At 42.7% G+C, this 27,808-nt stretch overlaps 3 protein-coding genes across 3 annotated transcripts; all 3 read left to right on the top strand.

The window, feature by feature from the left end:
• The first annotated feature begins 378 nt into the window (after nt 1-378).
• On the top strand, nt 379-27,405 carry LOC136437168 (uncharacterized). The gene is made up of 12 exons (XM_066431650.1): nt 379-513; nt 14,920-15,050; nt 15,255-15,366; nt 15,865-16,089; nt 16,426-16,592; nt 17,008-17,203; nt 22,585-22,701; nt 23,306-23,436; nt 23,574-23,685; nt 24,241-24,465; nt 25,397-25,563; nt 25,865-27,405. Exons 1-12 carry the CDS (start codon nt 414-416, stop codon nt 26,045-26,047), a joined length of 1,866 nt encoding a protein of 621 aa, XP_066287747.1. The 5' UTR covers nt 379-413; the 3' UTR covers nt 26,048-27,405.
• On the top strand, nt 7,202-14,042 carry LOC136436151 (hydroxysteroid 11-beta-dehydrogenase 1-like protein). The gene is made up of 6 exons (XM_066429930.1): nt 7,202-8,116; nt 8,824-8,954; nt 9,039-9,150; nt 9,445-9,663; nt 9,987-10,153; nt 13,160-14,042. The coding sequence occupies exons 1-6, from the start codon at nt 8,029-8,031 to the stop codon at nt 13,358-13,360; spliced, it is 918 nt and encodes a 305-aa protein (XP_066286027.1). The 5' UTR covers nt 7,202-8,028; the 3' UTR covers nt 13,361-14,042.
• Nucleotides 18,168-22,449, top strand: LOC136436167 (hydroxysteroid 11-beta-dehydrogenase 1-like protein). Its single transcript, XM_066429947.1, has 6 exons — nt 18,168-18,378; nt 19,069-19,199; nt 19,404-19,515; nt 20,043-20,267; nt 20,615-20,783; nt 21,223-22,449. The coding sequence occupies exons 1-6, from the start codon at nt 18,285-18,287 to the stop codon at nt 21,401-21,403; spliced, it is 912 nt and encodes a 303-aa protein (XP_066286044.1). The 5' UTR covers nt 18,168-18,284; the 3' UTR covers nt 21,404-22,449.
• Nucleotides 27,406-27,808: the final 403 nt, after the last annotated feature.

Below are 27,808 nucleotides of genomic sequence, written 5' to 3'. Positions count from 1 at the left end.
AGTGGCGGTTATATATGCCAATGAGAGAAACTAGTGCGAATGCTATTAACTTTCATCTTGAGCGTGTAACTTGACGGAAGTTGTAAAATGGCTTGTGTTCTGTGTAAAAGTCCGCCAATAAACCCCGTCCCTTTCTTTGGCCAAACTGCTCGCCTATATCAATTGTTCTTTACAGTGATACAGTCAATTTAGTATCATATAAAAATACATACGGAAAGTGTCAAGTCAAGTAGCGTAATAAACATATCATTAAGTGGACTAAGGACAGCCATAAGAAGCTTTGAGAATGTAAGGACAAGTCAACGTCGCCAAAGTGGCGCCCGACCGATGGTGCACGAGTCATTTGGAACCTTGTTCCCAGAACCCAGAAGCAACACGGTCTGAACTGTGACCTTTAACCCACTTCAACTTCCATGTGCAAAACAATGTCGCGGCTCCTGTGGGTTAGTTTGACGGTGTTACTCGGTGCTGTAGCCGTCGGGATCTACTGGAACTACGATGGCTTCGATCCAGGTATATGCGTGCTGTGTGTGTGTGTGTGCCATGGGCGCAGTGTAGAATAGTCGTAGTGTAAGCCATAGTACTTAATACCTGCATAAAGTGTTATGTATGATCATGTATTAGGCTTGAGGTTAGGTGACATTAGGCTTGAGGTTAGCTCCCAGCTGGTGCATGGGAGGACGTATCTGTTGTTAAACTTAAATCATCGGCTCAGCCATTTAGTACCCATGGCAAGAAACATTTAATTGGGTCTTCCTCGTCATTTGGTTTGTTTTGTTTATCAGACATCAAATTATCACCACAGCAAGACAAGCTATACTATATTAAAGGGATTTACCTGACTTTGTGTGGGTATGTGTCGACAGAAGGTAGCTATGATTAGGTTTCCGTACAGATCAGAATGAAGATGAGGTCTTAGGGCTCGTACCCTTTGCTACAACGGTGATATGTGTGTCGCATTCGGCGTTAGTACTGGCCTCAATCATGATGTAAGCGGCTGTATTTGCAGTCTCGGTTCACCGAGTGGAACAGGGGGTCACACAGGGAAAGTCGGTCAGCCGGCGAGCGGGCCTCTCCTAATCTCCAAGCAGATCTACACGGGGCGCAAAAATCGTATATGCTAACGTTAGCCAAAGAAGGTCCAGTCAGCCAGATAAGCTGGCTGGAGCTTATCTGGCTGACTGGACCTTCTCTGGCTAGCATATACGATTTTCGAGCCCCGTGTAGGTCTGCTTGGAGATTAGGCCTCTCCAAGAAAACTTATTGTTTCTTAGGAAAGTAGCTTACGGTGAAACCTTTATAAGTGACCGCCTCCACATAAGGACCTTTTGTGATACTCCTAAAGTGCAGTAAATTGGTGCAAGGGTTACATGATCTTACATTAGGTCTGTTTTCCTCTAGAGTCAGTTCGAGGGGCCACAGTCGTCATTACGGGCTGCAGTACCGGTATCGGCGAAGAGATGGCGTACCAGTACGCCCGGCTGGGAGCAAAGATCCTTATCACAGCCAGGAGAGAGAACAGGCTAAAGGAGGTAAATCCACGTATTTGTATCGAAGGAAAGTTTATTTGAAATCCAGTTGACACTTGACATTTCAGACATACATACCTTGCAGGTCGTAGCGAAGGCGAAGTCTCTGGGTGCCCAGGAGGCGCACTACGTGGCCAGGGACATGGGGAAGGCGGAGGACTGTGACAGAACCATTCAAACAGCCAAGGAGAAATTCGGTAGGGCGAAAATAGCATTGAGGATCAAGTTGAAGACTTTTCATGGCGTGTGATTAAAAACGTCAATAGCCCTACATACAATTTCTTTGTTTGTTTGAACCTTTGTTTCCACAGACGTCGCCGAGAAGAAACTATTGTAAATGTTAAGGTAGTCCCATGTCCTGTTTTGATGCCTAGCCCCCTCCTTCCATTGCCTTTTACATCTCCAACCGAAGTCCGGTACCCATTTTTACGCCTGGGCGAATTGAAGAAAGTTGTGTAAAGTTCATTCCCCAAAAACATATTAACATTTCGCTAGGGATGCAAGAATCGAACCACTGACCTCTAGATCTTGTGTCCACTGGTCCAGGTACTTAGTCATTCGACCCCACAACTTCTGTACATCGGTGGCCAAGGGCGTATTTCAAACCAATTTCTAAGAAGAAAATAAACTGAATGCACGGTAGTGTGAATACATTGCAGAATCCAAACAATTGCTGACATGGGGCTGTATACTATAAATCATTGATCGTTTACCATCACTTAAACACAAGTGAAAATCACATCTTACTTCAGGTCGGTTGGACTACCTGGTGCTGAATCACGTCGGGTCCAATGTCCAATCGGTGCAGGAGAAAGTCTTGCAGGGCAAACCATGGGACCAGGACCCGGATGTTGACTTCTTCGTGGACTATCTGAACGTGAACCTGGTCAGTTACGTCCGGCTGGCCTCCCTGGCCCTGCCTCTGCTGAAGGAAACAAAAGGACACCTCGTGGTAGTTTCCTCTGGTTTCGGTAATTCATTAATTGCATTTGTTAAAGTTTTCTTGTATTATATTCTACGTGTGTGTAGCAAACGCGTCTATAGCGTGTACACACCTGCTTAACACTAACAAAAGCCATCGGGTCTATGGCAGGTAAGATTGGTGAAGAAGAGCGTAGGATACATCGTCGTGGTTTCCTCTCCTTTTGGTAAAACTATTTCAACGTTGCACCAAAGTCTATCAGTGGCGTTGTGTTGGCCTAACGGTTAGGGTGATTGACCAAGTCAAGAGCCCAGAGGCCCTGAGTTCGAATTCTCTGACATGCCACCAATGAAGAAATCTTACAATACCGTGCCCTTGACACAGTAGATCGCACTGCCCCTACCCCTTATCAAGCTTATTGTTCTTTGTATCTAGCAGCGTTAAAAATCAACTCGAGTACAATGCCACATTGTCCTAAGTTCTGTTTAAAAAGAACTTCAAGCCTATTAAAGCCCCTCAAATCTTGAGGCCGTCCACAGTCGCACCCTATAACTCGTTTGAACTGTTTTGTTGTTCCGGTAGGAAAGATGCCTTGGCCAAACGTCAGTTTCCTCTGTACTGACAAGTTCGCGTTGGACGGGTTCTTCAGCTCCCTCCGTGTGGAACTGATGAAGGCTCAGCAGGACGTGTCCGTCACCCTCGCCGTGCTGGGATTCATCCGGACTCCAAAAATATCTGAAAACTTGAAGGTATGATGTATTGTACATTCATGCCTCGAGGGGCTAAGTACAGTTTATCTATCGTATGGCTTACCAAACATATAACAAAAATATACAGAAAAGTATAAACAGCAACTCACGATCGCGAACTAAATATACTTACATTATAAAAGTATACGAAAGTGTGGACTAAGCTAACAGTGTCCATTTCTTGTCGCTTCTTTGCACTTGGGTAGATGTGAGATCAGATAATGTTTGGAAAAAAAGGATTTCGGTACCGTTGACATTTTTAGCCTGATTCCTTCGTGCTCAGGAGGTCAGAATCGGCCTCATAAATTATCATTGATAGAACCTCCTTCACTAGACAGCGATCGTCGAGTGACCGCACAAAATTTGATATGTGTGACCCATGATTTTCATAATTGAAAAGTTGCAAAGGCTGATACCAACGACAACAAAAACACACAAAACGTAAGAAAATTCGTTCTTTATCTTTAAAATTCGTTGAGCGTTTTGTTAAATTTTTGGTTTCTCTGCGGTCGCTCAGCGATGTAAAGACTGTGGAAAGAACGATTCTCTTTGTTTGCTTGTTCCAGACCGCGCCTGATGGTGACAAGGTACTGGAAGGTGCCGCCCCGATAGAAGAGACCGCCCTGGCCGTCATACGGGGAGGGGCGACCCGCGCCCGGGAGATCTACTACCCCTTCTACACCTGGCCTTTAGCCAAACTGAGGGCTCTGGTGCCGCGACTGACGGACTATATTGCTGCCAATGTTAACATGGGCCCTAGAAATGAATGATTCGGAGAGAAAGACAGCAAGTTCGAACTTTTTGGTGACAGACAAACAGACAGACAGACAGACAGACAGACAGACATGCAGGAAGACAGACAGACAGACAGACAGACAGACGAACAACCTCCAAGCAATACTTTCTTTACTCATTGGAGACAGACAGACAGACAGACAGACAGACAGACAGACAGACGAACAACCCCCAAGTAATACTTTTTTTTACTCATTGGAGTGTCGAAATAGTAATAAAAAAATAAACCAGGGAATAAAGGCAAGATAACTTCTGTTCAAAGATGTTTTCTTTTAGAAGTTGACCTACTTACTCATAATGATTAAGTCATGATTTACCCTTCCAGCCTAATTAACTGATACCCAGACTTTTATGTATTATACAAGCTTGCTGAGTGGTTATTTCCTCAAATTTTCGGCAAAGAGTGGAGCACCATATCAAGCAGACATCTTCAAACCATATTGGTTTTACAAACAGCCTTCAGATATTAAAATATTAATATGATAAGGACTTCTTAATTTTGTCACATTTAAGTTCCCTGTGGGCCTTCAAGGTACACATTTTCCATAAAAAAATAGTATCTATGTGTTCAGCATGGATTACTCTACAACACTGCAGTCTAATTACAGGTACAACTATGATAATAAGAAAGATTTTTATCAATATCTTCAAAATGTTTACAAAAATAGCAGGATCGGAATATTCATGAACACCTAGCTAAGTACTCGAAATCTGCACCACCATGTTTAGACTGCTATCTTTTTGTAAATTTTGTCTACTTTCCAAATAGGTATTTTTCTACACAAAATATTGTTTTATGGGAGCCCACAAGCTAGGAAAAGATAAGATGTCAAAAATCTAACTTTTCCTTGCTCCAGAGGAGAAATATGATCTCTTTGTTGGTATAAGTGAACAATACAGCTAATCAAGGTGTTTACATAGCACCCTGATGGCAGGGTTGCAGACTACCTGGGGAGAACAATAGCCAGTTCTCGACTTGTTCACACCTACCTGGCAGTACCTGGTATGCGCTAGACAGCTAATTGTTTGGGTTTAGAAACAATAAACATTTTTATGTTAGTTCTTTTAAAGATTAGGATCCAAACTCCAAAGATAACAAGAATTTCACAACTTCAAACTTATCATAACCAAACATATCCAAACCTTTTTGGCATCTCCATTCAACGTGTCTAAGTTCTTTTTATTTAACTCACAAGCTTGCTGAGTTGCACTTTATTCACCACCACCAATTTTTACAACCAAAAACAAAATTAAGTTAAAATCACAACATAATCATAGAATTGGAGCAATACTTGAAAGCAACATAACAGAAGCGATACAACATTGCATACAAAAATTAACTACCTGTGACAAATAGGTGCATACGGTAAGAATTATAACATCATTCTATACCGCGACAAACCAATAAAATACATCTTGTATCTTATCTTGTATCATTACATACAAAACAAAGTTCTTTTACTGACACTTATACAAGACTGGGACCCTGACTGGGATCTAAAAGATACATAATTGTGTATAATGTGCTTGGTGTGTATCCATGACAAACTTGACTAGACAAACATTCAACAGGTCTTACAGATTTTCTTTTCAAGTTGATTGATATCAAAAGATATTCAAATTTGGATTAATTGAGAATTAGCATAAAATCCATCATCCTGGCGGGTCCTATCATTTCTTCTTCTTCTTCTTTATGTTTATGTCCATTATAGAAACTGAGAAAACCAGGAACATGAAATACTAGTAAGACGCCGGCGGTACTAATGAACCGACTCAACCAAACAAACTCTGGCAAATGAACTCTAGATCTGTACTGTTTCTCGAACTGTTGATCTAGGATTTTGAGCTTCATCTTTCCACCGTTTGAATAGTTTTATTCACTTTTATTTTTGCAACCTTTGTCTGTATGTTTGTATCCTAGTCTGTATACACTGACCAAGGAGGTTAACCTCCTTGCACTGACTGACAGCAAATGTATCATGATGATGTACATGTAGTTGGACATTTGAGGTCTTGAGCCAAATGCTCTGTTCACTTTTATGTGCTGACATAGCTGAGAGAAGCTTATTTTTCTTCCTTCACTTCCATTTTGGTTAATTCAATACACAGGGTAGATTTCTTACAACCAGATGAAGGTAGCTTACAATGCACATTCTGCATGACATAAGCCGATGCATATATATGAGCTTTGGTATATGAAGTAGGTATGTCCATGAATGTTAGACGCCCAGGTATTAAGATACACAAGATAACAGCAAAGGGATAGATTTTGGAAACGGTCAGACGTTTTAGACAGCATCCACTGTTTTTCATTAGGGACAACTTAACAGACGTGTGGTGTAGGCAGTTTGAATTCGATGTATTTCATTTTACGGAGCACAAAAACCGGGCAACCTACTTGTGGGTTTTTATTTTAACCTTTCCTTACTAAGAAACAAAATCCGAATTTCAATTGTTCAAGCCATAGATAAAACGATGCACGAGGGATTGACGTGCTAATGCACTGAAATAAATCTACAATTGGTACTATATGGCAAGGAGGTTTTATATAGGCTTTCTATATAAAACCTCCTTGTCTATAGTAATTATCTTCCAACTTAGCTAAAAGAGGGTTTTTGTGGGGGGGGGGGGGAGGGGTTACTCATATCAAACGTTGGATATAATAATGTATTATTCCTCTAAGTTCTGGAATAAAAGTTCTGGAATAAAAATTGATCATCAAAACAAACCAAACCGGCATCACACCCGTAAGAACATGGGGGATTATCAGACTATAGATTCAGGTTACATAAGGTTCTCTTTTATATGATTCCCTATAGTATGTTTTATGTCAGGCTATATGTAATGAAGATGGTCAGGTCACATTTGATAAAACAATCGACTAGTAATGTTGATATATGAGCATCACACAAATTAGAAAATTTCCTAGACACAGGGAATCCTTTGTCAACTATAATACACATCCAGCACCGTTCCCAGACAGCCAAACATTTCACACTCCACAGGATGCCAGGTATCACCTCACCTGGTCCACTGGCACCCCTCCTGTAATGTTTTCACACTGGGCAGGGAGGGGGCAATTATCAAACAATAGGGGAAATCTGGAAAATTCAGGGTTAAAGGTTGTATCCATGCGTTGCTAAGGTGGCCAACGCCCAAATGGCAAGGGGGTCCTGACTATGACTTAACTTAGCTGAGTATGACAACCATTACGCCAAGTATATTGTTTTTGACCCGGAACGGATTAGACTCTGATTTATGGCGCACCGGATTTTATTTGTACACATCGTATGTTGTCCGTGTCCGTTCTACTGCCAAACTGTAACACGTGTTGTGATTATTGTCTGTGTGTATGTTATACTGGGTCCCAATGGAAATCAGCAATCATAGCTGTTTGGGCCACCCAGGTGTCCGAAGAGGAGATAAATAGATAAATAAATAAATGATAGGGGCAGGACTGTCTAATGACGTAATGTGCAAACGCGGGACTCAAGGTGATCAAGGTGTTTGTATTTATCAATTATCAGCGGCGAAGTGAACTAGAAACAATAACTAGACACCTCTTAATCCTCGACCAGCAAGGTACATCAGTTGTAATGTGTTATCAGGCATGGCCAATAGTTGTTGTCTTGTAATTACAATATGTTTGTTCATCATGCGGTGTCTGTTGGATGTTTGGTCAACGTTGTATCAGAATTTAGTCTTTTGCATACGATATCTTTTCCTATACAACATTTGGGAACTATAGACGGGATATCATTATCATATACGCGAACACGATCTCATACGTAGCCTGGATGCCAGACCCCCAATCTCTGAAATATCTATCGTTTCTATTTCAGAGATAGCGGTATTGCATCCAGGCTACCTTCTATGATACTATGGTTCTGTGGAAGTGCTAATAGAGGTAGGCGTGGTCGCTTGATTGACGCCATGGGGTCACAAGTCAGTTGATGTCCACAGGCGCCGGGTTGTGATGCTAATGCGCTGACCTGCTAGTCACGGCATTTTTCTTGCTGCGCAAGTTCCGACAATGTCGCGTTTCCCGTGGTTTAGTTTCTTGTTGCTACTCGGTTCTGTAGCCGTCGGGATCTACTGGAACTACGATGGCTTCGATCCAGGTAAATGCGTGCTGTGTGTCAGCATGGGTGCAGTGTAGAATAGTCGTAGTGTAGCCATAGTACTTAATAGCTGCATAAGGTGTTATGTATGATCATGCATTAGGCTCGAGGTTAGGTAACATTTTGTTGCATGCTACAGCTGGTACATAGAAGGACGTAGAATCCACTCAATTGTTGTTAAACTTAAAGGCGATCGGCTCAGCTATTTATTACATCTGTCAAGAAAATGAAATGGTATTTTCATCATCATTTGGTTGTTCTGCTCAATGAGTTTATGGCCTGTTTGCTTATCAAATATCAATCTACGCACGACAAAACATGATTGTGTAAGGGATCTTTTTGCGGGTAGTTGTCGGCATAAGGGAGCAATGATTGGATTTCCGTGCAGATCCGAATGGCAGATAAGGTCCTAGGGGCTCGTAACCTTCACAGTGAAATGAGTGTTTCATTCGGCGTTAGTACTGGCCTCAATAATGATGTAAGCGGCTGCATTCACAGTCACGCTTCACCGAAGGGAGCAGAGGGAAAGTCGGTCAGCCGGCGCATGGGGCGTCCAAAAATCTGCTTGGTTCTCAGGACAATAGCTCATAGCTATAAAATAAAACCTTTATATAAGTGGCCACCTCTGCATAAGGACCATTTGAAATATTCCCAAAGTGCAGTAAATTGCTGGAAGAGTTACAAAATTAGGTTTGTTTTTCCTCTAGAGTCAGTCCGAGGGGCCACCGTCGTCATCACAGGCTGCAGTACCGGTATCGGCGAAGAGATGGCGTACCAGTACGCCCGGCTGGGAGCAAAGATCCTCATCACAGCCAGGAGGGAGAACAGGCTGAAGGAGGTGAGAATGCGTTTTTGTCTCGAGGCGAATTTTACTTGAAATTTGGTTAAGGAAAATTGACGTTTCTGACACACATGCCTGCAGGTCGTAGCGAAGGCGAAGTCTCTGGGTGCCCAGGAGGCGCACTACGTGGCCGGGGACATGGGGAAGGCGGAGGACTGTGAGAGAACCATTCAAACAGCCAAGGAGAAATTCGGTAAACGACAATATTACTCAAGTGCAAATGTTCCAGCATACACAGCCAATAGATGTTTTTCTTCTAGATTTCCTGTTCTCTTTACAGTATGGACATGACAAAAATGTCCTCTTCACAAGTTTGAGTGTCTTGTCAAATATTCTATTTTCTATAATGGCGGGGAGAATACAAATTGTATGCAACTTGAGTTTGCAAGCACTTGTTCTTTCCCCATTTATCTGTATCATTTGTTGTTTCTTAGAATACAAAAAAATGCCCACTTATGCCTTAGGCCATATTTCAACCCCACTTCAGGACGGTTGGACTACTTGGTGCTGAACCATCTCGGGTCCAATTTCGCATCTATGCAAGATAAATTCTTCAAGGGAAAGTCATGGGACCAGGACCCGGATATGAGGTTCTTCGCGGACTTCTTAAACATCAACCTGGTCAGTTACGTCCGGCTGGCCTCCCTGGCCCTACCTCTGCTGAAGGAGAGCAAGGGACATCTGGTAGTGGTGTCCTCTGGATTCGGTAAAATCATTTCGTTAATGCATTATGAATTCTGTTAGATATAGTGCTTTAGATATAGCGCCTTAGATATAGTGCCAAGTCAATCAGAGAAAGAGAGAGGGAAAGAGTGGGAAGAAAAGTGAATGAATGAGAGAAAAAGAGAAGAAGAAAGAAAGATATCTGTATCAAAGAAAGAAAGAACGAGAAAGAAAAAAGAAAAGGTGAAAAAGAGAGAAAAGTTGTTTTGCCTCTTGAGACGTACGAAATGTGCAATGAATTTTGACGGTGTTATAGCTGATCACTTGATTGTGTTCTTCTTTATTAATTTTCTGTTTGCCTTGCAGGAAAAATGTACTGGCCAAACTTGAGCTTCTATAGCTGTGCGAAGTTCGGTCTGGACGGGTTCTTCAGCTCCCTCCGTGTGGAACTGATGAAGGCTCAGAAGGACGTGTCCGTCACTCTCGCTATTCTGGGATTCATCGCAACCCCAAAAATTGCTGAAAAGTTGCAGGTAAGCCCGGGATTAGAAGTTATCAGTTTATCATAACAAGAAAACTAACCAAGAAACCAACCATGAAACCAAGAAACCAAGAAACCAACCAACCAACCAACCAACCAACCAACCAACAAACAAACAAAATAGCAAAAATAAAATAAAAACACCATGTTTCCAATCTCAAGACTCCTACTACTGGATACTTGATTTCAAGACATGCTTCTCAAATAGACAAGAACATTTTGCAATGTTGGAGGAAATTCAGCCTCTTATCTAGGAAACAGGATTCCCTGTGGCTCAGCAGTTGCGCTCCTGGTTCACCCTCCCGAGCAGGCCCGATATGAGTTACCTCCCATACCGGCCCTGCCATTTCAAGCCTATAAAATCGCTTCTGGCGACGTCACCACCAAAACAGCTTTCAGCCAATGAGAGGGTTTGCAGAAGCTCACAACAGCAAAGGACACTGGGAAGCTATCGGCCAATCAGGTTACGTCTTTCATCGTTTCTTCCGGTTCAGGACAAAATAACGGCTGTTTGTGCCAAATAAGGGTAGTTCATTGATTATACATGAATGAGTGTCGGTGACGTCGCCAGAAGCGATTTTATAGGCTTGAAATGGCAGGGTCGGTATGGGAGGTAACGTACCGAGCATATATCGGGCCTGCTCGGGAGGGTGTCCTGGTCCCAACCAGCTGATGGTAACATAGCCCCCGGTTCAAGTTCTGGGGTCAAGACATCTCGGTTGGGACTGCACCGTCTATCGGACGGAACGAAATGAGGGTCCCATGTTTGAGGACCCCCCCCCCCCATAGTAAAAATATATTCTGCTACTGAAAGAGCAAGTTTCCTTGCTCCCCTTTGAGCCACTAGCTATAGGTACTACAAAGGTCTGAACGAACGAACAAACATAGGGAACGAAACGTGTCAAATTCTTGGCCGTGATGACGTAGGAAATCATTGAAGCCCTCAAGAAATTAGAAACTGATGAAGCTCTGGATCATGTCACCTATCTAAAAATCAAACCCAAATCGGAACAACCCCCTGCTTTCTACGGCCTCCCCAAAATCCACAAACAGGACGTCCCTCTACGGCCCATAGTTTCTGGTATAGGCTCAGTCACCTACGGAGTAGCAAGTTTTCTAGCGAAGATTTTGGGACCTTTAGTGGGGAAGTCTCAACACCATGTACAGAACAGTGCAGATTTCGTAAACAAAATCAAAGACATCCAGTTAGACGAAGATGATATCATCACTTCGTATGATGTGTGCTCTCTTTTCACCTGCATCCCCCCCAAAGAAGCGGTGTCAGTAGTCAGGGAAGCCTTAGAGGCTGACAACACACTAGCAGACAGAACCAAGTTATCTGTGGACCAAATATGCAAGCTGCTAGACCTCTGCCTGGGGTGCACATACTTCACTTACAAAGGACAATTCTTCCAACAACTGCACGACTGTGCTATGGGTTCACCAGTTTCGCCCATCGTGGTAAACCTGTACATGGAGAAATTTGAGAACAAAGCCCTCAGTACTTTCAAGGACACTCCCCCGGCCAACTGGTTCCGTTATGTAGATGACACTTGGTGCAGACTAAAGAAGAGAGTAGCTGATGATTTCTTTGAACACATCAACCAGATAGATGACAACATAAAGTTCACACAGGAGTCGAGTCAAGATAGTATGCTCCCTTTCCTAGACACCAAAACCATCATAGAGAAGGATGGTCGCCTCCAGTTCGAAGTATACAGGAAGCCGACCAATACCGATCAGTATCTGGCCTTTGATTCTCACCACCCTTTGGAACACAAACTGGCAGTTATAAAAACTCTCTTTCATCGGGCAGACAACATCATCACCTCAGACACGGCCAAAACAGACGAACATAGACACCTCCGAGGTGCCCTGGGCAAATGTGGCTACCAAAGATGGACTTTCAACAAAGCCCTCAAACCGTCTGACCAGTCCAAGAAAACGGCTAAGTGTACACCGTTGACCAACAGAAACAAGGCCAACATCACTATTCCTTATGTACAAGGAGTGTCCGAAAAACTCCGACGGATCTTCCAAAACTTCAAAATTGCCACCAACTTCAAACCTCAATCAACTCTCAGACAAAGACTGGTACATCCTAAAGACCGACCCCGCAAAGGCAGCAAGGCGGATGTCATCTACAGACTCAAATGTGAAGAACCCAACTGCAACAACACTTATATCGGAGAGACCAGCCGATCACTTAATGAAAGGTACAAAGAACATTGCGCTAACCGCTACTCCTCGGCCATTTTCCACCACCTAAAACACAACCAGGGGCACTCGTTCAATCTCGAATCCACTGATATCCTTGACCGCGAACCCCGCTGGTTCGAACGTGGAGTAAGGGAGGCAATATATGAGAGGATATACAACCCAACCCTCAACAGGAAAGGAGGGCTAAGGGTGGAACTGTCTGGCACTTGGGACATAGCCTTGGGGGCAAACCAGCTTTAGCTCCTATATTAAAACAATAGGAGCTATTGTCCCCTTTTACTTCAACCTTGTCTTGACTTGTCTAATTCGCTTTCTATTGGACTATCTAAAAATTTGTCTTCTCCTTATTTGCATATCAATTCATAGTTCGTGGTTATAAACCTGCTGTTCAACTGATCTTGCTCACAGTCACTGACGAAAAGTAGTGGATGCTACTTGAAACGTCTGACCGTTTCCAAAATCATATCCAGTTGTTTGAGTAATTGCTTTTTGGCGTGATGACGTATTTGCAACCTTGTCCATTCTGAAGAAAAGTTAAACTGTCCTTACCAAAATTGGAAATCACAGATCAACGTTGAGTCAGAAATAAGACACAAATTAGCAGGAGACTTAATCGGTATTGGTATAAATCATTCTAAAGAAAGGAACAAAAAAGAATTAATGACTTTTTTTACTGATAAACTCCAGTCTTTTCAAGGAATGAGCAAGCCATTGACTTCTACCAACACAAATGAACATTCAAGTTAAGATGCGTCCTTTTTTGTTTCTTTTGTTCCAGGATGTTCCGGATGGTGACAAGGTACTGGAAGGTGCCGCCCCGATAGGCGAGACTGCCCTGGCTGTCATACGGGGAGGGGCGACCCGAACCCGGGAGGTCTACTATCCCTTCCACACCTGGCCTTTAGCCAAACTCAGCGGTCTGATGCCGCAACTTGTGGACTACCTTGCTGTCAGGGTTAACCTCTTACCGGAAAGTTAATGATTTAGTTATCGATAAGTTAATGATATTGTTACCGCACAGCTAATGATTTAGTTATCGATAAGTTAATGATTTGGTTACGGGAAAGTTAATGATTTGGTTAGCTGGAACATAATGGTTTGGTTATCGTTAAGTTAGTGATTTCATTATCTAGAACATTATGTTTTGGTAACCTTGCAGATGATGGTTTCGTCACCAGGAAGTTGACAATTTTGATGCCTGAATATTGATTATTTGGCTACGGGGAAGTTGATGATTTAGTTATCTTGTAGTTAATGATTTGTTCATATTTTAGTTAATGGATGTACATTTCAGTTAATGGGTTGGTTATCTTGAAATTAATGATTTGGGTACCTGTAAATTGATGATCCGGTTACCTGGTAGTTAATGATTTTGCACACTGGAAATTGATTATTTGGTTATCTTTAATTAATGAATAGTTACGTGGAAAGGTAAACATTTGGTTACGTTATGTTTATGGTTTGGTTACCGGGAAGTTAATAATTTAGTTATGTGATAATTAATGATTTCACGTTGCACATACCGGAGTAGTTTCAATTCACGAAGTAGTTCAGGTATAAAGTAGTGCAGTAGATGCAAAAGCCGTAGATATTCTGTGCAAGACAACGAGGTGGAAACTGTGCTGAATGGTAAAGGAATAAATAAATGTGTATGAGTTTGATTAGGATGTTTGCTCCGTCGTTGTGCGTTGCCTGCTGTTCACGTGACTTCCGCTAAGTGTCTTATAAAAGGCTGCGTCACAAGAGAACGAGGTGCTGACGGGGTTCTTTTCATCATATTATTAGCAGCTACTAGTAGTTCATTTTACATGTTTGTCATGGTTGTGCCCTGAATTCAAACATACGCAATTTCCATACTTTTCTTGTGTACCCTATACTATATACATATGTTAGTTTAATTTAGCGTCCCCAACCACGTAAATCCTAAATCCCCCTAGGCAACATACTGTGGCGTCAGTACGTGAAATGAGGTCAGGGTCAGAAAGTCATTGTGCAATGACCCGAGGCACTGGGTTGTAGTGATTGCATTGAGGAGCGGGTGGTATTCTAATGACAATGTCTCGTTTACTGTGGTTTAGTTTGTTCATGTTACTCGGTGCTGTGGCTGTCGGGATCTACTGGAACTACGATGGCTTCGATCCAGGTAAATGGGGGTGTCTGTCTGACTCATAGGTGTAGTATAGATAGAACCGACGAAGCATGTAAGGAAGTATGGACACAGCCCTTCATAGAACTAGTATTTGCCGGTCTCCCCTAAAGCTAGGAATCAATGATTATATTTTCGATCAGATCTAGAATGCAGATGAGGTCTTAGAGAGACTTAAGGGTTCTTAAAATTTGCGAAAGTGGGTGAAATTGGGCGTGACTTTTGCCCATATTTACGGTCACAGTTCACCGAAGCGGGAAAGTCGATCAACCGGTGGGCGGGCCTCTCCAAAAAGACTGCTTGTTTGTGAGATACGGAAAATAACAGTTCAACAATCCTTTACTAATGATAACCTGTACATAAAGGCTACTTTTTATATAATCAACGAGCAGAGTCTCTGCGGGGGGCCACCGTCGTCATCACGGGCTGCAGTACCGGTATCGGCGAAGAGATGGCGTACCAGTACGCCCGGCTGGGAGCAAAGATCCTCATCACAGCCAGGAGGGAGAACAGGCTGAAGGAGGTGAGAAGGCAGCATATTAGGATTAGCGAATAAAAAGCCAATTTTGATGGTTGCGTCTTGTCATCATTAACAGCTGAATACCCCCAAATGAGACACTTGGCTCGTACGTCTTATAGTATATTCTTGAAATCTTGTGACAGTGTCGTTGTTACAAAGAGATCCGACGCAACTGTACAGTTTGACTTCCAATGATGCTTCCTTCAGGTCGTAGCGAAGGCGAAGTCTCTGGGTGCCCAGGAGGCGCACTACGTGGCCGGGGACATGGGGAAGGCGGAGGACTGTGAGAGAACCATTCAAACAGCCAATGAGAAATTCGGTAGGCCCAGTAAGTCATTTAATAAGGCATGACCTTAAATAGAAAAACAGCAGCTTGTAAAGACCTGCTGTGTGGGAGGTCATCCGTCTATGTCATCTATAAGGTCGATACGATAAAAAAATCGTCAGGAAATAAGTACAAAACCCGGGGTGGGGTCGCGAGGCGCAACAGCCACGCGTTCGGCCCAGAACCCAAGAGGTCCCGGACTATGTCAACGATCGTGTGCCCTTGGGAAAGGCACACTAGACGACTTCACTGACAATGAGCACCTAGCTTCGGCTAGGGACTACCCGTGTTTGAGGAGAGCCACACCTCGAGCACGTTAAAGAACCCGCCACACTTATCGAAAAGAGTAGGGGTCCTTCCCAGTATGAGTGGATCAAATCCTACAGTATGTAGGAAACAGAATCTTCAGCAAGTTGAAGTTGGTAACCTAGAAAACAATGAAGACGAAGAAGAAGAACCGTTTAGTAAAACAGTATCTTTGATCCACTCCAGGTCGGTTGGACTACTTGGTGCTGAACCACATGGGATCCAGTTTCAAGTCTCTACAACAGAAATTTATCGAAGGAAAGCTTACGTCTTGGGACCAGGACCCGGATGTAGACTACTTCGTGGACTTCTTAAACATCAACCTGATCAGTTACGTCCGGCTGGCCTCCCTGGCCCTGCCTCTGCTGAAGGAGAGCAGCGGACACATCGTGACAGTATCTTCTGCATTCGGTAAGATAATTTCGTTAATGCATTGTGAATGCTGTTAGATATAGTGCCTTAGATATAGTGCCAAGTCAATCAGAGAAAAAGAGAGGGAAAGAGAGGGGGAGAGGGAAGGAAAGATTGGGAAGAAAAAATGAATGAATGAATGAGAGAAAAAGAACAAGGAAGAAAGAAAAATATTATTTGTATCAAAGAAAGAAAGAGAACGAGAAAGACTAAAGAAAAGGGGAAAGAGAGAGAAAAGTTGTATTGAGACGTACGGAATGTGCAATGAATTTTGATGGTGCTATAGCTGATCACTTGATTGTGTTCCTCTTCATAAATTTTCTATTTGCCTTACAGGAAAAATGTACTGGCCAAACTTGAGCTACTACAGTTCTGCGAAGTTCGGTTTGGACGGGTTCTTCAGCTCCCTCCGTGTGGAACTGATGAAGGCTCAGCAGGACGTGTCCGTCACTCTGGTAGTGCTGGGTAAAATCGGCACCCCAAAAATTGCTGAAAACTTGGAGGTACGCCCGGAATTAAGAGTTATTAGTTTATCATAAGGAGGAAACAAACAAACAACAAACAAACAAAGGAAAACTCAATTTTTTCCAATCTCTACATTGTAGTTACCTAATAGATATACATATTTACAGTTTTTACGGAAATTCTGACTTTTACTTAGGAAATGAAACTCGTCAATTTGATGGAGTCTTAACAATCCTTGTCTATTCCGAAGCATGTTTGAGCTGTAATTTCGAATTCCAACACAAAAACTGGACTCAACCAAATTTGCTTATCACTTGACAAAGACTTGAGTGGGACAACCGAAACTTTCATTTTGTACTGGAAATCACAGCTCAATCTTGCTTCATGAATTATAAAAATGCCACCTTTCAAGCTAACCTTTGACCTTTTCTGTTTGGTTTGGTTTTGTTCCAGGATGTTCCGGGCGGTGATACGGTGCTGGAAGGCGCCGCTCTGAAAGGCGAGACCGCCCTGGTCATCATACGGGGAGGGGCGACCCGCGCCCGGGAAGTCTACTATCCCTTCTACACCTGGCCCATGGCCAAACTCAGCGGTCTGATGCCGCAGTTCGTAGACTACATTGCTGCTAGGGTTAACTTGTTACCGGAAAGTTAATGATTTGGTTATTGAGAAGTTGATGATTTGGTTACGGGAAGTTAGTGGTTTGGTTATCAAAAAATTTATGATATGGTTACCGGAAAGTTAATGATTTGGTTACCTGGAACATGATGATTTGGTTACCATTAACTTAGAAAATTAATAATTTGATAATCTGGAATATAATGATTTAGTAACCTTGAAGATGATGATTTTGTTACCAGGAAGTTGACAATTTGGTTATCTGAAAATTACTAATTTGCTTACCGAGAAGTTGATGATGTAGTTATCTTGTAGTTAATGATTTGTTCATATCTTAGTAAACGATTTGGTTATCTTGAAATTAGTGATTTGGTTACCCGTAAGTATATGATTCGGTTATCTGCTAGTTTAGGATTTTGCACACTGGAAATGAATTATTTGGTTATCTGGAATTAATGAATAGTTACGTGGAACTCTAATGATTTGGTTGAGTAAAGCTTATGGTTTGGTTACTGGGAAGTTGATGATTTAGTCATCTGATTGTTAATGAGTTCACGTGGTAACTAAGGGAGTAAATACATTCACGTAATAGGTCAGGTGTAAAGGAGTGCAGCACAGTAGCTGAAAATGCTGCAGACAGCGAGGTGGAAACTGTGCAGAATGGTAAAGGAATAAATAAATGTGTATGTGCATGAGTTTATTTTGGATTTTTTTCTCGCTCGCTGTGCGTTGGCTGCTGATCACATGACTTCCGCTAAGCGTCTTATAAAAGGCTGCGTCACAAGACCCAAGAGAACGAGGTGCCGAGTGGCTACTTTTTATCATATTATTAGCAGCTACTAGTAGTTCATTTTACATGTTTGTCACGGTTGTGCCCTAAATTCAAACATACGCAATTTCCATACTTATACATTTCTTGTGTACCCTATACTATACAGTTGGAAGGGCCGAATCCTCTTAATTTGGCGTCCCTAACCACGTAAATCCTGAATCCCCATAGGCGAAATACTGTGGCGACAGCACGTGAAATGAGGTCAGGGTCAGAAAGTCATTGTGCAATGACCCGAGACACTGGGTTGTAGTGCTTGCATTGAGGAGCGGGTGGTATTCTAATGACAATGTCTCGTTTACTGTGGTTTAGTTTGTTCATGTTACTCGGTGCTGTAGCCGTCGGGACCTACTGGAACTACGATGGCTTCGATCCAGGTAAATGGGGGTGTCTGTCTGATTCATAGGTGTAGTATAGATAGAACCGACGAAGCATGTAAGGAAGTATGGACATAGCCCTTCATAGAACTAGTATTTGCCGGTCACCCCTAAAGCTAGGAATCAATGATTATATTTTCGATCAGATCTAGAACGCAGATGAGGTCTTAGAGAGACTTAAGGGCTCTTAAAATTTGCGGAAATGGGTGAAATTTAGCGTTACCTTTGCCCTTATTTACGGTCACGGTTCACCGAAGAGGGAAAGTCGATCAACCGGTGGGCGGGCCTCGCTCTTGTTATTAACATGAAAAATGGACGTATAGTTTTGAGCGTGTCTGTGTCTGTCTGTCTGTGTGTCTGTTTGTGTTTCCGGTTGATTGCGGTTAGTATAATTCTAGAAACGTTGGATGGATTCGGTATGTGGGTAGGTGTTGGGAAGACTAAGGTCAATGTCAACTTTAAGCCCCTGGTGTGTGACCTTTGTACTGCAGCAGAACTTCCGTTCTTTGTATCCTTTGACCGGGTGCTATGGTCTTGATTTTGTCCTAGTGCCGGTGTAGATTTGGGCCCCCATAGCAGCTTGCTCTGGAACTGCAGAGACGTTTTTGTGAGGTATTGAAAATAACAGCTCAAACCTGTACTAGTGATCACCTCTACATAAACGTTACTTTTTATGTAATTAACAAGCAGAATCTCTGCGGGGGGCCACCGTCTTCATCACGGGCTGCAGTACCGGTATCGGCGAAGAGATGGCGTACCAGTACGCCCGGCTGGGAGCAAAGATCCTCATCACAGCCAGGAGGGAGAACAGGCTGAAGGAGGTGAGAAGGCAGCATATTAGGATTAGCGAATAAAAAGCAAATTTTGATGGTTGCGTCTTGTCATCGTTAACAGCTGAATACCCCCAAATGAGACACTTGGCTCGTACGTCTTATGGTATATTCTTGAAATCTTGTGACAGTGTCGTTGTTACAAAGAGATCCGACGCAACTGTACAGTTTGACTTCCAATGATGCTTCCTTCAGGTCGTAGCGAAGGCGAAGTCTCTGGGTGCCCAGGAGGCGGACTACGTGGCCGGGGACATGGGGAAGGCGGAGGACTGTGAGAGAACCATTCAAACAGCCAAGGAGAAATTCGGTAGGCCCAATAAGTCATTAAATAATGCATGACCTTAAATAGAAAAACAGCAGCTTTTAAAGACCCACTGTGTGGGAAGTCAAGCGTCTATGCCAGCTATATCAAAGGTCGACACGATTAAATAAATGTCGCCAGGAAATAAGCACACAACCCAGGGTGGTGTCGCGAGGCGCAAGAGACACGCGTTCGGTCCGAAACCCAAGAGGTCCCGGGCTATGTCTCAGATCTTGTGCCCTTGGGAAAGGCACTTTAGACGACGTCACTGAAAATAAGTACCTAGCTTCGGCTAGGGACGTCCCTCGGATAGGAGGTCCCGTGTTTGAGGAGAGCCACACCTCGAGCACGTTAAAGAACCCGCCACACTCATCGAAAAGAGTAGGGGTCCTTCCCAGTGTAAGTGGATCAAATCCCACAGTATACGGTATATAGGAAACAGAATCTTCAGCAAATGAAGTTGGTAGCCTAAAAAACAATGAAGACAAAGACGAATAGCCGTTTGGTGAAAAAGTATCTTAAATCCACTCCAGGTCGGTTGGACTACTTGGTGCTGAACCACATGGGATCCAGTTTCAAGTCTCTACAACAGAAATTTATCGAAGGCACGCTTACGTCTTGGGACCAGGACCCGGATGTGGAGTACTTGGTGGACTTCTTAAACATCAACCTGGTCAGTTACGTCCGGCTGGCCTCCCTGGCCCTGCCTCTGCTGAAGGCGAGCAAAGGACACCTCGTGGCAGTGTCCTCTGCATTCGGTAAAATCATTTCGTTAATGCATTGTGAATGCTGTTAGATATTGTGCCTTAGATATAGTGTCTTAGATATAGTGCCTTAGATATAGTGCCAAGTCAGTCAGAGAAAGAGAGAGGGAAAGAGTGGGAAGAAAAACTTAATGAATGAGAGAAAAAGAGAACAAGAAAGAGAGATAAATATTATCAGTATCAAATAAAGAAAGAGAACGAGAAAGAAAAAAGAAAAGGGGAAAAAGAGAGAAAAGTTGTCTTGACTCTTGAGACGTACGAAATGTTCAATGAATTTTGATGGTGTTATAGCTGATCACTTAATTGTGTTCTTCTTTATCAATTTTCTATTTGCCTTGCAGGAAAAATGTACTGGCCAAACTTGAGCTTCTACAGCTGTGCGAAGTTCGGTCTGGACGGGTTCTTCAGCTCCCTCCGTGTGGAACTGATGAAGGCTCAGCAGGACGTGTCCGTCACTCTCGTCGTGCTGGGTAAAATCGGCACCCCAAAGATTTCTGAAAAGTTGCAGGTATGCCCAGAATTAGGAGCTATTAGTTTATCATAAGAAGGAAACAAACAAACAAACAAACAGGCAAACAAAGTAAAACTCAATTTTTGCAGTCTTTAGATTCTAGTTACCTGATAGATATGTCATATGAATATTTTACTGTTTTTACGGAAATTCGGATTTTGTTTAGGAAATGAAACTTGTCAATTTGATGGAGTCTTAACAATCCTTGTCTGTTCCGAAGCAAGTTTGAGCTGTAATTTCGAATTCCAACACAAAAAATTGGACAAATTTGCTCATCACTTGACAAAGACTCGAGTTGGACAACCGAAACTTTCATTTTGTACTGGAAATCACAGCTCAATCTTGCTTCATGAATTATAAAAATGCCACCTTTCAAGCTAACTTTTGACCTTTTCTGTTTGGTTTGGTTTTGTTCCAGGATGTTGCGGGCGGTGATACGGTGCTGGAAGGTGCCGCTCTGAAAGGCGAGACCGCCCTGGTCATCATACGGGGAGGGGCGACCCGCGCCCGGGAAGTCTACTATCCCTTCTACACCTGGCCCATGGCCAAACTCAGCGGTCTGATGCCGCAGTTCGTGGACTACCTTGCTGTCAGGGTTAACCTGCTACCGGAAGGTTAATGATTTAGTTATCGATAAGTTAACGATATGGTTACCGGAAAGCTAATGATCTGGTTATCCGAAAGTCAATGATTTGGTTATCAAAAAGTTAATGATATCGTTAGCGAAAAAGTAATGACTTTATTATCAACAAGTTAATGATATGGTTACCGGAAAGTTAATGATTTAGTTACCAAATGGTAATGATTTAGTTATCGAGAAGTTATTGATTTTGTTACCGGGAAGTTAATGATTTGGTTATCAAGAAGTTAATGATATGGTTACTGGAAAGTAAATGATTTGGTTATCAAGGAGTTAATGATATGGTTACTGGAAAGTAAATGATTTGGTTATTAAGAAGCTAATGATATGGTTACCGGAAAGTTAATGATTTGTTATTGGGAGGTTACTGCTTGGTTACCGGGAAATTAATGATTTATTTGCCTGGAACATAAACGATTTGGTTATCGTAAAGTTAAAGATTTAATTATCTGGAATTTAATTATTTCTTAACCTTGAAGATGATGATTTTGTTACCAGGTAGTTAACAATTTGGATACCTGAAAATTCCTAATTTCTTTACCTATCAGTTAATGATTTGTTTATCCGGAAGTTAATGATTTGGCTACCAGGAAGTTTCATAATTCGGTCACCTCCTAATTAATGATTTTGCGCACTGTAAATGAATTATTTGGTAATCTGGAATTAATGAATAGTTACGTGGAAAGCTAATGATTGGTTACGTAAAGTTAATGGTAAGTAAATGTAAATAAATGTGTATGTGTATGAGTTTGAGTTGGATGTATGCTCGGTCGCTGTGCGTTGGCTGCTGTTCAGACGACTTCCGCTAAGAGTCATATGAAAGACGGTGTCAAAAGGGAACCAAGCTCGCGATCCGGGGCTACTTTTCATCATCTTCTTTTATTTACTGCTTACCCCAGTATGAAGTGGATTATTAGCAGCTAGTTAATTTTTACATGTTTGTCAGGATTGTGCCCTGAATTCAAACATACCCAATGTCCATACCTTTCCTGGGCACCCTATACTATAAAGTTTGAAGCGTCGAATCTTTTTAATTTGGCGTCCCTAACCATGTAAACCCCACAGGCGAAATACTGTGGCGACAGTACGTGAAAGAGGTCAGGGGTCAGAAAGGCATTGTGCAATGACCCGAGGCACTGGGTTGAACTTGTACTGATTGCACCGAGTCGCTGGAAGTATTTCTCTGACAATGTCGCGTTTACTGTGGGTTGGGTTGACGGTGTTACTCGGTGCAGTAGCCGTCGGGATCTACTGGAACTACGATGGCTTCGATCCAGGTAAATACATGTTTTGTGTCTGCCATAGGTGTGGTATAGAACAGACACAGTATGGATATAGCCCATAAAGGAACTAGTACACAAAGTGTAATGTATGCGGCAAGGGGTTCAACATTTTGTTAGACGCTGTAACTGGAGAATAGAAGGACATAAGATACACTAAATTTTTGTTAAACTTCAAGGCGGCTGAACTATGTATTATTTTTAAAAAGATTGTGTTTTTCTCGGCGTTTTGTTTCAAGTTCCTTTGTTGATCGAGAACACGTCAGAACAACACACTGTAAGGGATCTTCTTGACCTTTTGCTTGCAGGTCACCCCCTAAAGCTAGGAAGCAATGATTATATTTCCGAACAGATCTAAAATGCCGATGAGGTCTTAGACAGTCTTAAGGGCTCTTAAGGTTTGCGAAAATGGGTGAAATTGGGCGTTACTCTTGCCCTTATTTACGGTCACGGTTCACCGAAGAGGTAAAGTCGGTCAACCGGTGGGCGGGCCTCTCCAAAAAGACTGCTTGTTTGTGAGATATGGAAAATAACAGTTCAACAAACCTTTACTAGTGATCGCGTGTACATAAAGGCTACTTTTTATATAATTAACGAACAGAGTCTCTGCGGGGGGCCACCGTCGTCATCACGGGCTGCAGTACCGGTATTGGTGAGGAGATGGCGTACCAGTACGCCCGGCTGGGAGCAAGGATCCTCATCACAGCCAGGAGGGAGAACAGGCTGAAGGAGGTGAGAATACGTTTCATTACCTTCGCCTAGAAATTTATGTTTTCAGTGCCATTGATATCTTATAGTTTGTTATTATTGGACAAGCCATAAAATATATATAAATACGTCTCTGGCGCTTGGTTTTTCCTTTCCCCTAGGTCGTAGCGAAGGCGAAGTCTCTGGGTGCCCAGGAGGCGCACTACGTGGCCGGGGACATGGGGAAGGCGGAGGACTGTGAGAGAACCATTCAAACTGCCTTAGAGAAATTCGGTAGGACCGATAAGTCATCATATTAGTCATGGCCATAGGGAGAAAAAAGAACAGCAGCTTTTAAAGAGCTGCTGTGTGGTCGACACGACCCCCCCCCCCAAAAAAAAAACATTCGCCAGGAAATAAGCACATAACCCGGGTGGGGGCGCGTGGCGTAACGGCCACGCGTTCGGCCCATAACCCAGGAGGTCCCGGGTCATGTCACCGATCTTGTGCCCTTGGGAAAGGTACTTGAGATGACTTTCATCACTTCACTGAGGGGGAAATGAGTCCCTCTGATAGGAGGTCCAGTGTTCGAGGAGAGCCACACCTCGAGAACGTAAAAGAACCAACTACACTTATCGAAAAGAGTAGGGGTCCTTCCTGGTGTGAGTGGACCATATCAAATCAGTTCCGATCTGCAGCTTGTATTCTTCAGTACAAACCTGGTGTGTTACGCCTTGAGGCGGTTTACCGGGTATGCTATACAAACAAACAAACAAACAAAGACAAAGTAAAGTAAATAGATGAATAAATAAATAGATAGTGAAAAAAAGGATCTAAAATCCTCTCCAGGTCGGTTGGACTACTTGGTGCTGAACCATGTTGGATCCAGTTACAAGTCTCGACAACAGCAATTCATCGAGGGCAAGCTTAAGCCGTGGGACCAGGACCCGGATGTGGACTTCTTCGTGGACTTCTTAAACATCAACCTGGTCAGTTACGTCCGGCTGGCCTCCCTGGCCCTGCCTCTGCTGAAGGAGAGCAAGGGGCACATCGTGGTACTTTCTTCTGCTGCTGGTAAGAGTATTTCTGTACATGTATTGTTTGCATCAGATGACTGGTAAATACCATAACATACCAAAACAATGATATCAACCAATTTGGCGCAGTCCAGCGATATACTTATATTTCATCAGAGTGAAATATATTGTTTTTATATTTCGCTCCCCATATCGTTAGCTATGGGTAGAGTGAAATATATTGTTTTTGTCAGGTTTCTTCTCCTCCTTCTCCTCCTGTTATTTCAGTTAAATCGATTCAACTCCGTCATTTTGGGCCAAACGACCTGAAATTTGGCATGGAGGTATAAAAAAGGTATAACGTTATACCCCCAGACGTTTTACATTTCTTTGAAACAGGCCGCAAAACATTTTATGAAAGCTTTTTTGGGGCATTTTCAGGCAAAAATTATATTTTAGGCTCCTGTGCCCTGGTATTACAAGCAAATGACCTGAAATTCGGTACAAGGGTTACTTGAACATGTGCCCACAGGAATTGAATCACGCTTTTGGTATGCGCCACTTCAAAATGCCTAATTTCTGGGACTTTTGGGCCTATTTTCAGACCAAAAACGGGCCAAAAGTGCCATCCCCGTTCCACGTTCTATCTAAGGTTCCGCGCGTTCCATTTGCTGCTGGCCAAAGAACAAGTGTTCCATTCGGGTTACCTGAGGTCAACTTGCAGGAACACATGAGCAAAGAACGACACATAAAAAAATGTAGCTTAGATTATTAAAAACATCCATTATTGCATGGTGAAATATGCTGTATTTGCTCAGAAGAAGGTGACGTCGTTTCTAGTTAAGTTACGCAAGGCGGCGTGGACTTCAAATGGCAAAATAAATAGAGGGGAACGCCGGCAATTAATCTGAAGTATCGCTGCACCGATTCATCGTCTTCTCAATACTTAATTAATTGATCTTGTTGTATTTTTGTGTGTTTATCAACAGGGAAAATTCCGTGGCCATTCTTGACGTTCTACAGCTCTGTGAAGTTCGGTCTGGACGGGTTTTTCAGCTCCCTCCGTGTGGAACTGATGAAGGCTCAACAGGACGTGTCCGTCACTCTGGTGGTGCTGGGCATCATTGGAACTCCGACCATCGTTCAAAGCTTACAGGTAGGATGAAATTACAAGCTAATTGTGGAGCTAAATAAAGTCGAAGTCAAATTACGTGACAAGTTTGCAAGAGGAGTTAGCTGTCCATATTGTAATAGATTTGTAACCGAGCTCTCAGTAGCTATGAGCGGCTAGCTCCTACAACAATTATTCGACTACAAATTAAGTTGACAGCGCACTTCAAAAAGGAGAAATTGAATCCGAATACAAAACTTGAGACTGGAGACTGGACTAATTTTTGTCTTAAAAGGCACAAGAATGCCTACTATAAAGGAATGCCTACTAAATATGTTTATTACAGAACACACCGGAGATGCTGAACATGGTAGCTCCTGTAGACCAGACCGCCATGGCCATCATCCGGGGAGGGGCGACTCGAGCCCGGGAGATCTACCATCCATTCTTCGTCTGGCCTTTGGCAAAATTCGAAGTTCTGATGCCGCAAATTATGGACTACCTTGCCACTAAGGTTAATGTGCCATGATTTACTGTGGCAAGTGTTGATATTTGTCTTTGGTATGTACAGCCTACAGGGGTGCCAAAGTGTTCATACGAATTTTACGGACTTCATACGGGTTTTACGGAATTCATACGAACCATTACGCGGAATACATACGATCCTTACTAGTTGTTGGGTCACATGACATGACCGCCAAATCAAAAATTGCGGACTCGGGATAACCAGTTCTTCTTACGATATCTTGGCTTTTAAGAACTTAATAATGGCGTATCCCATCTGGCTAAACTCTAAAAATCTCAACCTGCACTAAATTAAGACTGATGTAGGCTTAGAACAACTAGGAGGACCAGACAAAGCTAGATTCGGTGTTAGCGCGATGCCAACAAATTAGTAAGGATCGTATGTATTCCGCGTAATGGTTCGTATGTATTCCGTAAAACTCGTATGTTTCTTATTAATGGATCGTATGTATTCCGTAAAGTTCGCATGTTTCTCGTAATGGATCGTATGTATTCCGTAAAATTCGTATGAATTCTTTGGCACCCCTGATGTAGGTAGGTCTTGATGAGACCTAGAAATAATTAGATTTCGGGCTCCCTAGCAGCTTGTTAGAGTACAGCAAGGTGACATCTGGTTTTGTACCACTAAGATTAATATGGTATAACTTACTGTGGCAAGTGTTGATATTTAGTATGTGGGTAGGTCTTGATGAGACCTAGAAATACTTAGATTTTGAACCCCCTTGCAGCTTGTCTTAGTACTGCATGGCAACTTCTGTTTCTTGTATCTTTAGATATAAAGGTGATACGGGTACCAAACTGGAGTGGTATATACATGTATAGCTATTGTGCACGTGAAGGAGTGACATAGGTTTGAACTGTCCAGCAGATTGATGATAGTAGGTAATGATTTGGTTACCAAATTTAACGATTGAGTTACCATGAAGTGACTACAGGAAGTTAATGATTTGGTCACCTGAAGGTTTGATTTGGTCACCCGGAAGTTTAGGATTTGGTTAAAAGGAAATTTGATCATTAAGTTTATCTGGATGTTAAGAATTTGGTTATTGGTAAAAATCTTTTTGAGTGTGAGATAGCGCGCCAACCTGCGTGGATGAATTAAGAATAATAGATTTTTTAACCAAACACGCTCTTTGTGTTGATATCAATATTGAGAGCTAGTATCTGTATGTTTGTATGTCATCATTCGTCAAATAGTGAGGGTATAAATGTATGTGTGGGACATTATGGAGATGGGGCATTCAGGTATGTAGTTTTTTTGTATATCGATAGGTGTTTAAAAGTTGGGTGTTACATACAAATGAATGGAAATATTAGGATGCTTATGTTTATGGAAATAGTAAAGCTTGCAACATTTTTGGATATTCTTTCAAAGTCAAGTCAAGTCAAAGCCTTAAGTTTATTTTTCTCATTTGTGTGGGTGTGTGCGTGTGTGTGTATGGGTTTATGCGTACCACTCTGTGCGTTTGTAGGTATGCATGTGTGTGTGTATGTGTGTGCTTCGTTTATGTGTATGCATGTAACATGTGTGTGTGTGGTATTTATTTGTATGCCCCCCTCCCTGTGATTCCGACACTTGAGCGTTGCCATACATCCTCGAGCCTCAGTGCCATTTTTGCCTGTGAAACTGGACAGACAGACAGTCCATAAGCAACACGGAGTAACTGTGCACATGGTACATAGTATATACACCTCGTAAGGGAAGTGCCTACTGACAGGATGGTCCTGTCAGCAGTAAGAAAAAATTCTGCTGCTAACAGGATCA

This window comes from Branchiostoma lanceolatum, chromosome 6, assembly GCF_035083965.1.
Source record: "Branchiostoma lanceolatum isolate klBraLanc5 chromosome 6, klBraLanc5.hap2, whole genome shotgun sequence".
Classification (NCBI taxonomy): Eukaryota; Metazoa; Chordata; class Leptocardii; order Amphioxiformes; family Branchiostomatidae; genus Branchiostoma; species Branchiostoma lanceolatum.
Note: the sequence above shows the minus strand (reverse complement) of the source record. Positions and strands in the feature narration are given on the sequence as shown.